The sequence below is a fragment of the Leucopleurus acutus genome (assembly GCF_964270905.1).
Source record: "Leucopleurus acutus genome assembly, chromosome: 21".
Classification (NCBI taxonomy): domain Eukaryota; kingdom Metazoa; phylum Chordata; class Mammalia; order Artiodactyla; family Delphinidae; genus Leucopleurus; species Leucopleurus acutus.
Window position 1 is genome coordinate 11543393 of NC_139163.1, and position 14814 is coordinate 11558206.

General features: G+C 48.3%; 1 protein-coding gene across 2 annotated transcripts in view; it reads left to right on the forward strand.

Moving 5' to 3' along the window:
- Nucleotides 1-8736: 8736 nt before the first annotated feature.
- Nucleotides 8737-14814, forward strand: part of TDRP (testis development related protein) — a gene marked incomplete at its 5' end in the record, with an annotated part of 53124 nt that continues 47046 nt past the window's right edge. For both annotated transcript variants that reach the window (XM_082863912.1, XM_082863913.1), the window contains one exon: nt 8737-8868. In XM_082863912.1, the coding sequence (XP_082720038.1) occupies nt 8737-8868 (132 nt within the window). The remainder of the gene's footprint in view (nt 8869-14814) is intronic.

Here is a 14814-nt window from a genome sequence, read left to right on the forward strand (position 1 = left end):
GCTTTTTTCCATTTGGCACCTTAAAAAAGGACTGATTCAATGGTGAGATGGAATTTACTGTGGGTCCATGAAAGCCTGTGATTCTGCACAGCTGGCAGCCACTGACGGTCAGCGTGCTGGGCTCTCCCCTGCGGCGCTGGAGCCTGTGTGTGTGTGTGGTGTGTATGTGTGTGTGGTGTGTGTGTGTATGTGGGGGTGAGGGGTATGTTGGGTGTGTGTGTGTATATGTGTGTGATGTGTGTCTGATGTGTGTGTGGTGTGTATGAATGTGTGGTGTATGCAGTGTGTATTTGTGGTATGTGTATGGTGTCTGTATGTGGTGTGTGTGTTCAATCCAGTGTGTATATGTGGTACGTGTGTTGTGTGTGGTGTGTGTGTGGTGTGTGTCTGTATGTGTATTTCATATGTATAGTGTGTGGTGTGTGTAGTATGGTGTGTGTGGTGTGTGTGTGTATGTGTGGTGTGTGTGCGCGTGGTGTGCAGGCTGTGTATTGTGTGTGTATGTCTATTTGGTGTGTATAGTGTGTGGTGTGTGTAGTGTGGTGTGTGTGGTGTGTGTGGTGTGTGTATGTGTGTGTGGTGTGTGTGTATGTGGTTTGTGTAGTGTGTGGTGTGTGTATGTGTGTGTGGTTTGTGTAGTGTGTGTAGTGTGTGGTGTGTGTGTGGTGTGCGTGTGTGTGGTGTGTGGTGTGTGTGTGGTGTGTGTGTGGTGTGTGTGTGGTGTGTGTGTCTGTGCGTGGTGTGTGTATGTGTGTGTGGTTTGTGTGTGGTGTGTATAGTGTGTGGTGTGTGTGGTTTGTGTAGTGTGTGTGGTGTGTGTGTGCGTGGTGTGTGTGGCGTGTGTGTGGGTGTGTGTGGGTGTGGTTGTGTAGTGTGTGGTGTGTGTGTATGTGGTGTGTATAGTGTGTGGTGTGTGGTGTGTGTAGTGTGTGTGGTGTGTGTGTGTGGTGTATGCAGTGTGTATAGGCGGTATGTGTGTGGCGCATGTGCTGAATGCAGGGCGGGGGTGGGAGGTGTATATGGACACGGGCAGACGGCTCCCCCCTCCCCCGCTCCCCCCCCCACCGTAAGTGCAGAGGCCGCGCATCCCGGGGTGCGGGGCACCCTGCAGGACCAAGGCCCACCAAATCCCTGTACACACCCCCCACAGCGCCTCCCACACATGACCCAGATGGACAGGCTCGCCCAGGGCCTGCCCCATGCGCAGACCCCAGAGTTGGAACGAAAGTCAAATGGGGAAGCCACGGGGCTCCCCTCCCTCTGGCGGACCCCCCCATCTCCACGCTCCTGGGAAGGAGGGGCCGCCCGCAGAGAAGGCAGGCGGCGCCGCTGTGAGGCTCCTGGCTGCGGGGAGGGTCAGATGCCGAGCGGGTTCTGGCTGGGCTGGGACAAGGGGGCACCTCCGGCGCGCCGCCCGGCCCCATTTAGTCCAACCTGGCTGTCGGGTTGCCCAGCAGATCCACTGGGCTCGGGTCCCCTGACCCTCCAACTCTCGGGCAAACACCACAGGAGGGGAGGAGCGGGGGAGAAGTCACAGAGCTCGCAGCTGTAGGGGCCTGCGTCCCGGAGGGTGGGGGGCCTCAGGTCTGCTGAGCGGCCTGTGATCACGGCTTACAGGTTTTAAAAATGCACGTTTGTTACTTTGCGTTTCCACATTTCTTAAGCATGTAAAATAACTATTTAAATACAGTACAACCTTTTAACATGATTATAATTTTAAAAAGAAATACACAAACTTGTATACAGAAAATAGATAAGCTACAAGGATTTACTGTAGAGCACAGGGAATTATACCCAATGTCTTGTAATAACCTCTAGTGGAACATAATCTGCAGAAAACCGAATCACTATGATGTACACCTGCCTGAAACTAACAGTGTTGTAAATCTGCTACACTCCAATAAAAAACAAACAAAAAAAGGGAATAAATATTATGCTTGTTTATTAAGACGTTGGGAATGATTCAGACACGACAGCAGATACAAAAGTGCTTTAAAAATAAAGGTGCTGGGGGTGGGCAGCAAGTGTATTCATTGTTCCTCTCAGTATTTTATCGTATTACTTACCCTATTATTTCCTTGGAGAAAACAGGTTTTATTAAAAGGCACAGGCCTTTGGTTTGGTGACAAAGAGGATGTCTAGTAACTGGTGGCCACCAGCCCTCAGAAACTGAGCGTCCTGGATGGAGATGGCTGAGGGGGGACTCCGGTGGTAGGGTTTTGATTCTTCTGTGCTTTCATCATTTCAGAGTGTGAGGGGGACGAAGGCTGAGTCCTGATCCCTGGGCGGCCACAGCCCCTCTAAGAAAGGTATCGGGACAGTCGCTAAAGATGGTCCGGCTTTACTCCAGCGGGGCTCTCCCTGGGGCGCTGCCGCTGGGCCTGGGTGGGCGGGGCTTCCAGCCCAGGAGCGGGGCGGGGTCATGATGGAAAACATCCGGGGCCAGGGGATTCTCTCTGGAGGCAGGCTACGGGGTCAGGCTCCCCTGGGTGGTCAGCACGAGCTCCGGCTAAGCCGACCCATCAGGGGTCTTGCTGAGACTGGGCGACGCAGGCCAGGTGGACCGATGCTGACGGTCAGACACTGGAGGTCGAGCCTGGTGGGGCTGAGTTTGGGCCCGGAGGGTTTGTGCGCCTCACAGAGGGCTTGTTGCGGAAGGGGGAAGGGAGCTCGGACCCAGGTCACGGAAGCAGGTGCTTCACACACCGCGTTTATCCAGAGATGCGGTCTGGCTGTGGTTAGAAGCCGTGCTGGTCCGGCTCTACAAGTGGAAGAGGAATCCCACTCAGGTTAAAGACCTGGAATACCGAGGCTCAGAGAGGGCAAGGAACTCCTGCAAAGCTTCACAGTGAACGCACATTGCGTCTTTACGCTGAAGACGAGTCCTACCATCCTCACCTCATTGTGAAGCCTTCCCATCACTAGCTGACCAGAGAATAATAGCTCAAGATGCTAAAATGACTTTCCAGAGTCACAGAGTTAGTAAGTCAAAGAGCTGAATTATTTATATTCCCCAAGGAACCTTTTTTTTTTGTTTTGATTTGTTTTTTGTTTGTTTTTTGTGGTACCCGGGCCTCTCACTGCTGTGGCCTCTCCCGTTGCGGAGCACAGGCTCCGGACGCGCAGGCCCAGCGGCCATGGCTCACGGGCCCAGCCGCTCCGCGGCATGTGGGATCTTCCCGGACCGGGGCACGAACCCGTGTCCCCTGCATCGGCAGGCGGACTCTCAACCACTACGCCACCAGGGAAGCCCCCCAAGGAACCTTTTAATTAGAAAAATATAGAAGAGTACAAAAACAGAAAACAAAGTTCCCATAAACAGACATGTGATTGTTAGTAACATGCGTATATTATGTTTAATTGCAGGAATGTGAGCTTTTATGTTTTCACCATCATTATGTATACATTTGGATATAGTCACTGAGGTTATCATAGGGTTTTAACATGCAAAATAAGATAAATTAGAACAAATCAATCATTTAAGTTTGTTGTAAGTTCCCTATCAGTTACAATGTGTAGATTGTTTATATTTTATAGAGTAGCAAATTTCTTAAAAATTCAAAACAGCAAATACTTTTTGATCACCATGCTTACATACTAGATACATAATATATATGACCTATACATAATTTGTTGTCTATATGTGTCAAAATTCATATATATAACTACGTAAACCAAAGTGGAATTTTCTTACTCTGATTCCCAAGCTTACTTCCCACAGGTAACCAGTACTGAAGTTTGGTATAAATCCTTTCAGGCTCTATTTTTTTTTTTTTTAAGTAGAGCTAAAATTGTAATCCAGGTCAATGTGCTCCAAATTCTGTGTTCTTTCCATTAAGTGAGATAATGTGTAAAGTACCAGCAAATGCCTAGTGTGTCGTAAGCACTCAGTAAGCTGTAGTTTTGTTTCACTTCTGTCAACACCGCTGAATGGAATTAGTGATCAAATCAGTGAATTCTTGGTGCAAGTTTTGTTCTCAGTACCACCACACTGGGTATAGGATGTACTTGAGAAGGTGTGAAGGGTACAGCATGTCATTTTAATAATACCTACAGGTAAGGGAGTCCAGACAGAAGCCTGGTCGGGAGGATACTAGGTAACCTGGTAACAGAGCAGGGTGTGAAGGCTGACCTTCAAGGCCACAGTGATCTTACCCTTTAATCCTCCAGGTGTTGTCAATGACAGTTCCCTCGCTTTTGATAAAAACGCATTGCAGGCATATGGCAGTTTCCACGTGGGCCTTCAATGTGGCGAATGGAACTGCAAGCAGATAGGTTAGGGGGTCCCCAGAGAGCGAGAACTAGGAATGGCTTTCTTGACATAAGAGAACCCATTTTGTGATCTAAGCCTGGCCACAGTGCTTGCCCTTGAACGGGTCTCAGTCATTAATCTTAAGGGAACAAAGGAATGCAGGAACAGAGAAGAGGCAGTCAAAAGTAGTACAGTGATGGGCTTCCCTGGTGGCGCAGTGGTTGAGAGTCCGCCTGCCGATGCAGGGGACACGGGTTCGTGCCCTGGTCCGGGAAGATCCCACATGCCGCGGAGCGGCTGGGCCTGTGAGCCATGGCCGCTGAGCCTGCGCGTCCAGAGCCTGTGCTCTGCAACGGGAGACGCCACGACAGTGAGAGGCCCGCGTACTGCAAAAACAATAAAAAATAAAAAAGTAGTGCAGTGATAAGCAGTCCTAGCTCCTCTTCGAGGGATAGGCCTAATAATACATCCTTGAACTCTGAGGGAACTAAGGCCCCCTCCCCAGTGGAGGTTGGAACAATGAAGGTGACCCTCCTGACTTCAATCAACTAGAGCTTGGACTCTGTCGACCTTTGCCCCAATTCTATGCTGAGTTTTCCTCTGCTCAAGCCCCTCATGAATACGCGTGTACCCTAGCTTAAAACTTCCTCAAGAGGCGAGCCCAGTTTTTGGGTAACAGAACCACCAGCCTGTGGAGGCTCGAACTCCGTCGGATATGCCTGGCTTCATGGCCCACGTAACTGGAATAACAGGACTTCAAATCCAGCTGCCTTTGCTGCTCAGATCCACCTCTGCACCATCCCCTCCCGGGGTGTGGACCCATCTCTGGAGGCCATCTCTGGAGTAAAATCTCACTAAGTTGAGCCTTCAAACAGGGATGGCACACTTGATCTTCGTTAACAGAGTTCCTACACCAGTGAATTTTCAGGACTCTATTAGCCAATAAGAGCAATTCAGGCTAAAATTAGTATCTTCCTCCAAGGAGAGCTCAGTAAATGAAATGTTCTGTAACCATGTCTTTCTAGATCAAGAAATGGATTCTTATGTGTAAGCGTTGTATTTTTTAAAAATTAATTAATTTTTGGCTGCGTTAGGTCTTTGTTGCTGCGTGCGGGCTTTCTCTAGTTGCAGCGAGCGGGGGTTACTCTTCATTGTGGTGCACGGGCTTCTCATTGCAGTGGCTTCTCTTATTGCGGAGCACGGGCTCTACGCACGCGGGCTTTGGTAGTTGTGGCATGTGGGCTCAGTAGTTGTGGTGCACGGGCTTAGTTGCTCCATAGCATGTGGGATCTTCGCGGACCAGGGCTTGAACCCGTGTCCCCTGCATCGGCAGGTGGATTCTCAACCACTGCGCCACCAGGGAAGCCCCGTAAGTGTTGTGTTTTTGTGACACTGAATAGTGTCAAGCACACCTCTTACAGAACTTTAACAATAGCATGACTTAATTTTATAAAACTCATAAATGAGTAAATGAATGACTAGGGCCAAATTCCTAGAACTCCCGAGAAGTGCTCAGAATTCCAGGATGCCTGAAGCTCAGTCACCAGCCCCCTCCTGCTTGCCTCAGGCGCTGTGCTTTGGGTTGCAGGTCCTCCCTCCTGAGCTCTCCTAGAAATAATGCAAAACGTTTAAATATACTGGAATTTAGCTTTTTAATTTAGTTAGCCTGGCCTTCTTATTCCAGATCGGACTGGATTTGCAGGAGGTTACAGATTAATTTATAAAGAAAAATTTCAAAGCAGAGAAATGCGGATATGCCAGACAAAGGAAGCCAGTGGTCCGGCCCAGGCCCCATGCTCTCTTGGTGAGAATAAAGGCATCCGTGTTATTTGTTGAAGTGTTCTGAGTTAGTGTTCTGTTTTGTTTGTAGTGACCTTGAAGGGGCTGTGTTTAGATCCTGGCTTTGTTTTGTAACCTCTACTTTATTGTTTCTGATTTTTATCAGTGTTTGTGCTTGCAGTATGTTTATTTTGACAGAACCCTGTGGGCCCCAGGTACAAATTCATCTTGTGTAGGTAGCACATCTTAGAACCATCACCATGTCTACGTTCAGTATTTCCATCCTGAAGTCTTTCCAGTCCAGAAGACCAAGCTTATTTGACCTGGTTTGAAAAGGTGTATAGATATATAATTTTATCATTCTTATATATTCCCATGAAGAAGGAGTTCTTTAATTTCTAATGGGTAGATTATACTTCAGTGGGTGTTCTGCGGTTTCACATCAGTTTGTAATATTTGTGGCTGGTGGGCCCGGAGATATTTGTGTGCCTGTGTGTTTATCTCCTGACCCTTGCGACTCACTGAGAAGGGAAGGTGGGGACCACTGGGCTCTTGCCACGGCCTTGCTTTCCAGGTAGCTGGTTGGTATGTAAAATTTGGCTTTCCCCCTCCATGCCCTAACCACTAACCCTGACAGGGCCCCTGTGCCCTGGGTCTGTTCTCGGGGCTCCTGCAGGCCTCTTCCAAAGACAGACTCAGAGCCTCTTTTCATTTTAAAAATTTTGCTGCTAATCATTTCTGGAAAAACCCAACAGGTACAGTTGATTTTTTTTTTCTTTCAGAGTAGTAAAGATACAAAGCTTAAGAAAATGTTTATAGAAGCCTAGAGTTCTGGATTCTTTTTATAAAATGTACTTTTAAATCCCGCAAGTAGTACACATTTGCTGTGAAAACATAAGCAATACTGACGTATACCGAGTAAAAAGTTTCTCTGTGGATGGTAATTTGCTGGGCAGAGCGTTTGCACATTAAAATTGTGATAGATACTAACAAATGGATGCCTTCCAAAAGCGTTGTACTGTTTACACGCCACCAGCAGCTTATTTCCCTGCACAGCTACCAGTTTCCCTAGGTGCTTCCCAACACTGGGTACAGCTTTGCAAATGTTTACCACTTTGATAGGCAGGAAAAGGGCATTTCATGTTTATTTGCATTTCCCTTATTACAATGGAGTTGAATATCTTTTTATATTTTATTGTTTGGCTCTTTTGTGAGATATGAAATCAAAGTCATCTTGTACTTGGGAATGTGTGAGGTACTTCTCCTGCTTCAGAGTTTTGGTGAGAGGCCAGAGGACACTTCGGGCCGGTCCTCTTCTGCCCCAGGCTGCGGTTCGGGCGTGGGCCCTGCCACGTTCGCCGTGACTGTGGCTGTAACCTATCTTACCTAGAAAAAGTAACAATTTTCGGCTGTCATAATTAGCTGTCAAAGTCCCTTCAACTGCCTGTGAACTACACCAGGTGTGCCACATCTTACTTGCTCGTCAACGTCAGGCTCCCCGAATGCGAGGGACCAGCGAGCACCACGGCGGGTTCCAAGGCGGCCTGGCCAGCGCAGCTGCCCACTTTTCCCTCGGACCCTGGGCTCCTAACGTGGAGACGTTGGAAGCTCGCGTCCCTCCCCCTGCCTATGGCTGAACACGGTCCCTGCACCCGCCCCGGCCGAGCCCACCTCCTGCTGCCCATCCCGGGGCTCGGCCGCACCCTCCCCCCGTCAGGTCCACGTGCCCAGCGCCTCCGCCCTCGGGGTTCCCGGCCACCATTCGCGCAGTTTCCCACCCGAACGGCTGGGCTGCTGCGCAGCCCCGAGACCACCAGGCGCGGGGGCGGAGCGCCCTGGCGGGAACTGGAACCGCTTCCAGTCCCGCCCACCGCGCCCTCGAGCCGCGGACCCAGGGGTGTGCGCATGCGCACTATGCCCGCTCCGCGTCCGGCGGCTGTCGCCATGGTGACCGGAGCCCCGGCCGCCCCGCCCCCAGCGCCGCTGCCCCGCAGACCTGGCCGCGCCCCCCCGCAGGGTGAGCGGGTTGGGGGTGGATCCCGGGCTGAGGGGTGAGGAGGTCCGCCCGGGTTGCGGGGGCCTCGGACTGAGGAGTGAGCGGGGGCGGTCCGAGATGAGTGGGGGCCAGGTTAAGGGGGCCCGGGTGAGAGGTGATCCCTGGTGGAGGGTGAGGGGGTCGGCCGGGGGGTTCGGGGATCATCCCGAGGTGTTGAGGGGCCCGTGGTGGGGGGTGAGGTGTGAGGGGGTCAGCTTGGGGTGGGGACCCGAGGTAAGGACCTCGTGGAGTGATGTGGGGGGCGGGGACCTCGCTGAGAGGAGGAGGAGGAGCCTCGTTGGAGGTGTGGGAGGGTCGGTCGGGGTCAGGGCCTGGCCGGAGGGGCGGTGACTTGGGGTGGGGGGACCGCGAGCAGGGGAAATGGGGGCCTGGGGGGTGTGGTCCGCCTGGAGGTGGGCCCGGTCCCGGGCGTACGGTGGGTCTCGCTGGGTGCGGGGACCGGGTCCGGTCCGGGAGGGGCCGGGGCGGGGTGGGGGTGGGGAGGGCCCGGTCCTGGAGGTGGGCCCGCCCCACAGCCCGGCCCCGCCCGGCCCCACTGGCCGCGTCCGGTCCTGCAGGAGCCGCAGCCGGTGCGTCCGCGCTGCGGGCCGGCCGAGGAGGGGCGCGCACGGACGCACGGACGCACGGACGCCGGCGCCCGCCCGGGAGCATGTGGAAGCTGGGCCGGAGCCGGGTGCTCCTGGACGAGCCCCCCGAGGAGGAGGATGGCCTGCGGGCGGGGCCGCCGCCCTCCGTCGCCCCCGCCGCCGCTGCCGCCGCCGCCGCCGCTGCCGCCGCGCAGGTGAGGGGGCGCGGGTCGGGGAGGGCGCGGGTCGGGGAGGGCGCAGGTGAGGCCTGCGCTGCGCCGTTGGAGAGGCGCACAGGTGGGGTGCGCAGGTGAGGCCCGCGCCGCGCGGCCCGTTAGGATCCCGCGTGGCTCGTGGTGACCCCCCACGTTAGGAGTGACTGAACCCCATGCCCCGCCACCCTCTTCGCGCGTGTTCGGGACCGCGGGCGCAGTCCCCGGAGGTGGTAGGGCAGAGGGCGCGCACCCAGGAACCTCGGGCCGTGGCCTTGCTGCGGACGGGAACCGCGCCACGCCGGGGCGGACTAACGGGCAAGGCCTGGACCGGTGGGGGCCAAAGCAGCGCGCTAAGTGTGCTAAATACTTGTTTGTTTAAGCAACAGACCTTCACCTATGTTTAAACCTTTGGTTGGAGGAAGAAGGCAGATGCCCTTTATACAGAAAGACACTGGCCTTACAAGTTCAGAGATGTGCCTGGAATGTTTAGAATTTTTTAATTAAAAAGGATCTCAGGTGGATCCTGTCTGCGCTACAAATGCTTGCCTCCACCTCATCCCCAACGCAGCGTTCCTTTCCATGTGCAGTGAAATTCAGCTCTTTATTTTATTTTTAAAATGACGGTGGTCATACAGTTTCTTGTTTGTTAAATGTTTGGAAGCTCTCCTGTTGCTGGTGGCCTGTAACGGAAGTTAATGGGGATCGGTATCTTTCTTCTCAGGACTTGTAAATAGTTCACCAGATTGTTTCTTTCCCAGTTGGTTCTAAATAACTTCCCTTGGAACTGAAGTTGTCTCGTCTTGATAAGACATTTTTTTATAGGAGTTAAATGCCCTTGATAAAGCATTTAAATACGGTCCCTATCTGAAGTGTCTTTCAGAAATCAAGTTTTGGTGGTATTAGTGCTCACCTTACTCTTTATTTTTTAAATCTCAAAATGTTATGGTTACTTCATTTTTATAAATTTATTTATAAATTTATTTATTTATTTATTTTTGGCTGCGTTGGGTCTTCATTGCTGCACGCGGGCTTTCTCTAGTTGTGGCGAGCGGGGGCTATTCTTCGTTGCGGTGCGTGGGTTTCTCATCGCGGTGGCTTCTCTTGTTGCGGAGCACGGGCTCTAGGCACGCGAGCTCAGTAGTTGTGGCTCACGGGCTCTAGGGCGCAGGCTCAGCAGTTGTGGCGCACGGGCTTAGCTGCTCCGTAGCATGTGGGATCTTCCTGGACCAGGGCTGCAACCCGTGTCCCCTGCATTGGCAGGTGGATTCTTAACCACTGTGCCATCAGGGAAGCCCTTTATGGTTACTTTAAACAGCAGCTCTCTTAAATATAATGTTGAGAATTTATATGCAGTTTAAGTGTGGTTATAGAGTTATTTAATTTTGTAAATAACTATTATTGGTCAAAGATAAGCAATATTTGTTGTTTCTGAACGAACTATTAAAATTTTTAAATTGATTCTTCCTATGTTCTGCTTGTATTTCTCCTAATGAATCCTAAAACACGTTTTTTCCTCTTAAGTTAAATTACTTACAGGGAAAAGTTGGAAGGATAGGAGATTGAACACCCACATATATACTTCCTAGACTCAACCATTAGTGATACATTTATTAAAACTTTTTTCCCGATCTTCAAGTTTACAGAATTACAATCTATACCTTTTTTTCTCACTGTGTATTTGTGTGTGTGTTTTAATAGTCTTTATTTTTAGGTACCCAGCAATTGAGTGGAAAATGCAGAGTTCCCATATACCCCCTGTCCCCATACAGACACAGCCTCCCCCTGATACTAGCAAAATCCCATTTGTTACAACCAGTGAACCTCTATGGACACATCATTATCGCCCAGAGTCCACAATTTACATTAGGGTTCCCTCTTGGTGTTGTTTGTTCTGTGGGTCTGAACAAATGTGTAATGACATGAACTCACCATTATAGTGCCATACAGAGGAGGTTCACTGCCCGAAAAACCCTCTGTGCTCTGCCTGTTCACCCCTTCCTACAGCCCCACAGCCACTAATCTTTTTAGTCTCCATAGTTTTGTCTTCTCCAGAATGTCAGAGTTGAATCATAAAATATGCAGCTTTTATAGATTGGTTTCTCTTACTCACTGAGCAGTATATTTAAGGGTCCTCCCTGTCTTTTCACGGCTTGGTAATTCATTTCTTTTTAACGCTGGTTAATATTCCATCGTCTGCATGTACCAGTTTACCTGTTCACCTACAGAAGGGCATCTTGGTTGCTTCCACGTTTTGGCAGTTGTATATAAAGCTGCTGTCAAACATCATGTGCAGGGTTTTGTGTGGACATTAGTTTTTAACTCACTTGGATAAATACCAAGGAGTGTGATTCCTAGATCATAGGCTAAGAGTATGTTTTGTTTTGTAAGAAACCAGACTGTCTCCAAAGTGACTGTACCAATCTGCATGCCCACCAGCAATAAATGAGAGTTCCTCTTGCGTCCTGTCCTTGCATTCCAGCGTTCGTTATCAGTGTTCTGGATTTTGGTCATTCTAATAGGTGTGTAGTGGCATCTCGTTTAATTTGCATTTCCCTGATGACCGTGATGTGGACCACCTCTTTATATTGCTCATTTGCCATCTGTATGTCTTCTTCGGTGAGACGTCTGGTCAGATTTTTTTGCCCCATTTTTTGAGTTGCTTTTTCTCCTTATTGTTGAGTTTTAAGAGTTCTTTGTGTATTTTGGATAACAGTCCTTTATCAGATGTCTTTTTCAAATATTTTCTCCCAGTCTGTGGCTTGTCTTTTCATTTTCTTAACATTTATGTTTCACAGAGCAGAAGTTTTTAATTTTAATGAAGTCCAGGTTATCAGTTATTTCTTTCATAGATCATGTCTTTGGTGGTGTTTCCCCAAAGCCATCAGCACACCCAAAGTCATCTGGATTTTATCCTGTATTATCTTCTAGGAGTGAGATCTGACTGCAGCTTCTGTGTTACTTTATTAAGGGTATCTATAGTTTGATGTGTTGAAAACTTTGCTATAGAAAAGCAGACTTTTTGTGGCAAGTCAGTCATACTCTAAATTGAGTTCATTTCATCAGGTAGATTGATCTTTATCCCAAAGCCAGCTTCTCTTAGCATTAAACTTTAAAATTCATGACAAGTCTACCATAAAACTTCTGCTGGCAAAATTTTATTTTAAAGTTGAAAGAGGTAGGAATTCATACGAGAAGAATTTAATGGATCTGTTAAATTGTGTCTCATTAGAAAGACGGTCTTATCTGTTACATTTTCAGTCTCCAGCGGCCCGCCACCCCCCTCCACCCCTGTCAGCCCGCTCATATTAAACATGTAGGCTCAGAGTACACTTTGTCTTATTCTAGAAAGGCATTTAGTTTGTATTCAAATCTGGTCTGTTCGACCTACTTGAAAATCAGGTCACATGGCTGTAATCTGTGTTGTTTTTTTAAAAAGAAAAAAATAGCTTAATATTAGGTTCTAATAAGTTTGAAATGTGAGGCATTCAGTTATTACTTGGATTTAAGGAACACTTGACTGTACTAAAATAGCTTTAACATTATAGAAAATAAATTTCTCTGAGCATTTCTTTAGGCAATTGGCCTTTTTTGTTATGAATACACATCTATTTTGTAACAGTGGGGTTTTTAAGGTGAATCATTTATTGTAATCATTTAAAAAAGAGAGACTTACAAGTTTTAATGAGTCTAATTAAAAAAAACAAATCTGCTACGCATATGGTAAAAGATTTCTGGATATTAAATGCCGGGTCTTAACTTCTTCCTCTTTCCAGTGGGAAGTATTGTTACCTTTTTTTATATAGCTATCCATGCAACATTTATGCATATACATAAATGTATGTTTAAAATCGTACATTTGGGGCTTCCCTGGTGGCGCAGTGGTTGAGAGTCTGCCTGCCAATGCAGGGGACACGGGTTCGAGCCCTGGTTTGGGAAGATCCCACATGCCGCGGAGCAGCTAGGCCCGTGAGCCACTATTACTGAGCCTGCGTGTCTGGAGCCTGTGCTCCGCAACGGGAGAGGCCGCGATAGTGAGAGGCCCGCGCACCGTGATGAAGAATGGCCCCCACTTGCCACAACTAGAGAAAGCCCTTGCACAGAAACGAAGACCCAACACAGCTATAAATAAATAAAATTAAAAAAAAAATCGTACATTTGTTTTCCCACTACAAACATTTTTCTGCACTTTGAATTGTTCCCTCGATAAATAATATGTGTAGCATGGAACACTTCCTGCCTTAGCACTGCAGCTGAAAAAAATCACCTTTAAGCCTGTGTATTATTAAATCTAATTGGGCTCCTTCTGGTGGATATGGAGTTGCTGAGTCTTCTTTAGGCCCTGCTCCGGGTCTGTGAGCGGTGAGAAGGAAATGGGGGTCTGCGATGAGATCCGCGTGCTGAGGTTTGGGCCGGCCTTCACTTGCTTTGAGCTGCACTGCACTGGGACTTAGTTAGCTGTACTTTAATGTCCTTAAAAACAAAACTCATGGTGTTTTTGGCATATTTTCATGTTAAAATTTTAAAAGACTTAGACATATTCTGTAGGCATTCCAAAAAAAAAATCAGGGAACATTTCAGGTGCTTTTTACTCTGCTCTGAAGATAGGAAGAACCAGGGGGTAGTAAGTCTTAGTTGAGATGACACCAAATCTTTCTTGCGGGGTACTGTGAGAGCTCTGTTTAAGTTTGCTTTATGGTGATGGGAAGAAAGGAGTGAAGTAGACGCGTGGAGGTTTATGGGAGCACTTTAGTTGAGAAAGTAAATGCTCTAAGGCCTCAAACTCTTTCTTGGGGGTGATATACTGGGAGGAGCTTGGGCTTTGAGGATAGACTGGGCTTTAATTAACAACTTTAAGACACTTACCCCTTGCTTTTTCCACTTAGCAATACGTTTTGGATCTGATTGTTATGTGAAGCCTTCTTTACTCTTTCCAGTGTTTGTGTGTGTTTCAGTGTTGTATGGTATTTCCTGGTATGGATATATAGACTTTAAATGCCAGACCTCTATTGGTGACCTTTAGGAGGTTATTTCTAGTCTCTTTCTATTACAAACATGAGCATAAATCATTTCACATATCTGACGATAGATGTCTAGAAGTGGAGCTGCTGAGTCCAAGGGGACCTCCCTTTGTAATTTTTTTTAATCAAACATTTATTAGTTTATTTTTCTTTTTTTCTTATTAGTTATCTATTTTATACATATTAGTGTGTACATGTCAATCCCAATCTCCCAATTCATACCCCCCCTTGCTGTCCATGCGTTTGTTCTCTACATGTATGTCTCTATTTCTGCCTTGCAAACTGGTTCATCTGTACCATTTTTCTAGATTCCACATATATGTGTTAATATACGATATTTGTTTTTCTCTTTCTGACTTATTTCACTCTTTATGACAGCCTCTAGGTCCATCCATGTCTCTAGAAATGATCCAATTTCGTTCCCTTTTATGGCTGAGTAATATTCCATTGTATATATGTACCATATCTTCTTTATCCATTCATCTGTCGATGGGCATTTCTGTTGCTTCCATGACCTGGCTGTTGTAAATAGTGCTGCAGTGAACATTGGGGTACATGTGTCTTCTTTTTCTTTTAAAGCTTTTTTTGTTAATTAATTAATGTTATTTTATTTATTTTTGGCTGTGTTGGATCTTTGTTGCTGTGTGGGGGCTTTCTCTAGTTGCAGTAAGTGGGGACTACTCTTCATTGCGGCGTACGGGCTTCAGTAGTTGTGGCTTGTGGGCTCTAGAGCGCAGGCTCCGTAGTTGTGGCGCACGGGCTTAGTTGCTCCGTGGCATGTGGGATCTTCCCGGACCAGGGCTTGAACCCATGTCCCTGCAATGGCAGGCAGATTCTTAACCACTGTGCCACCAGGGAAGCCCCATGTGTCTTTTTGAATTATGGTTTTCTCTGGGTATATGCCCAGTAGTGGGATTGCTGGGTCATA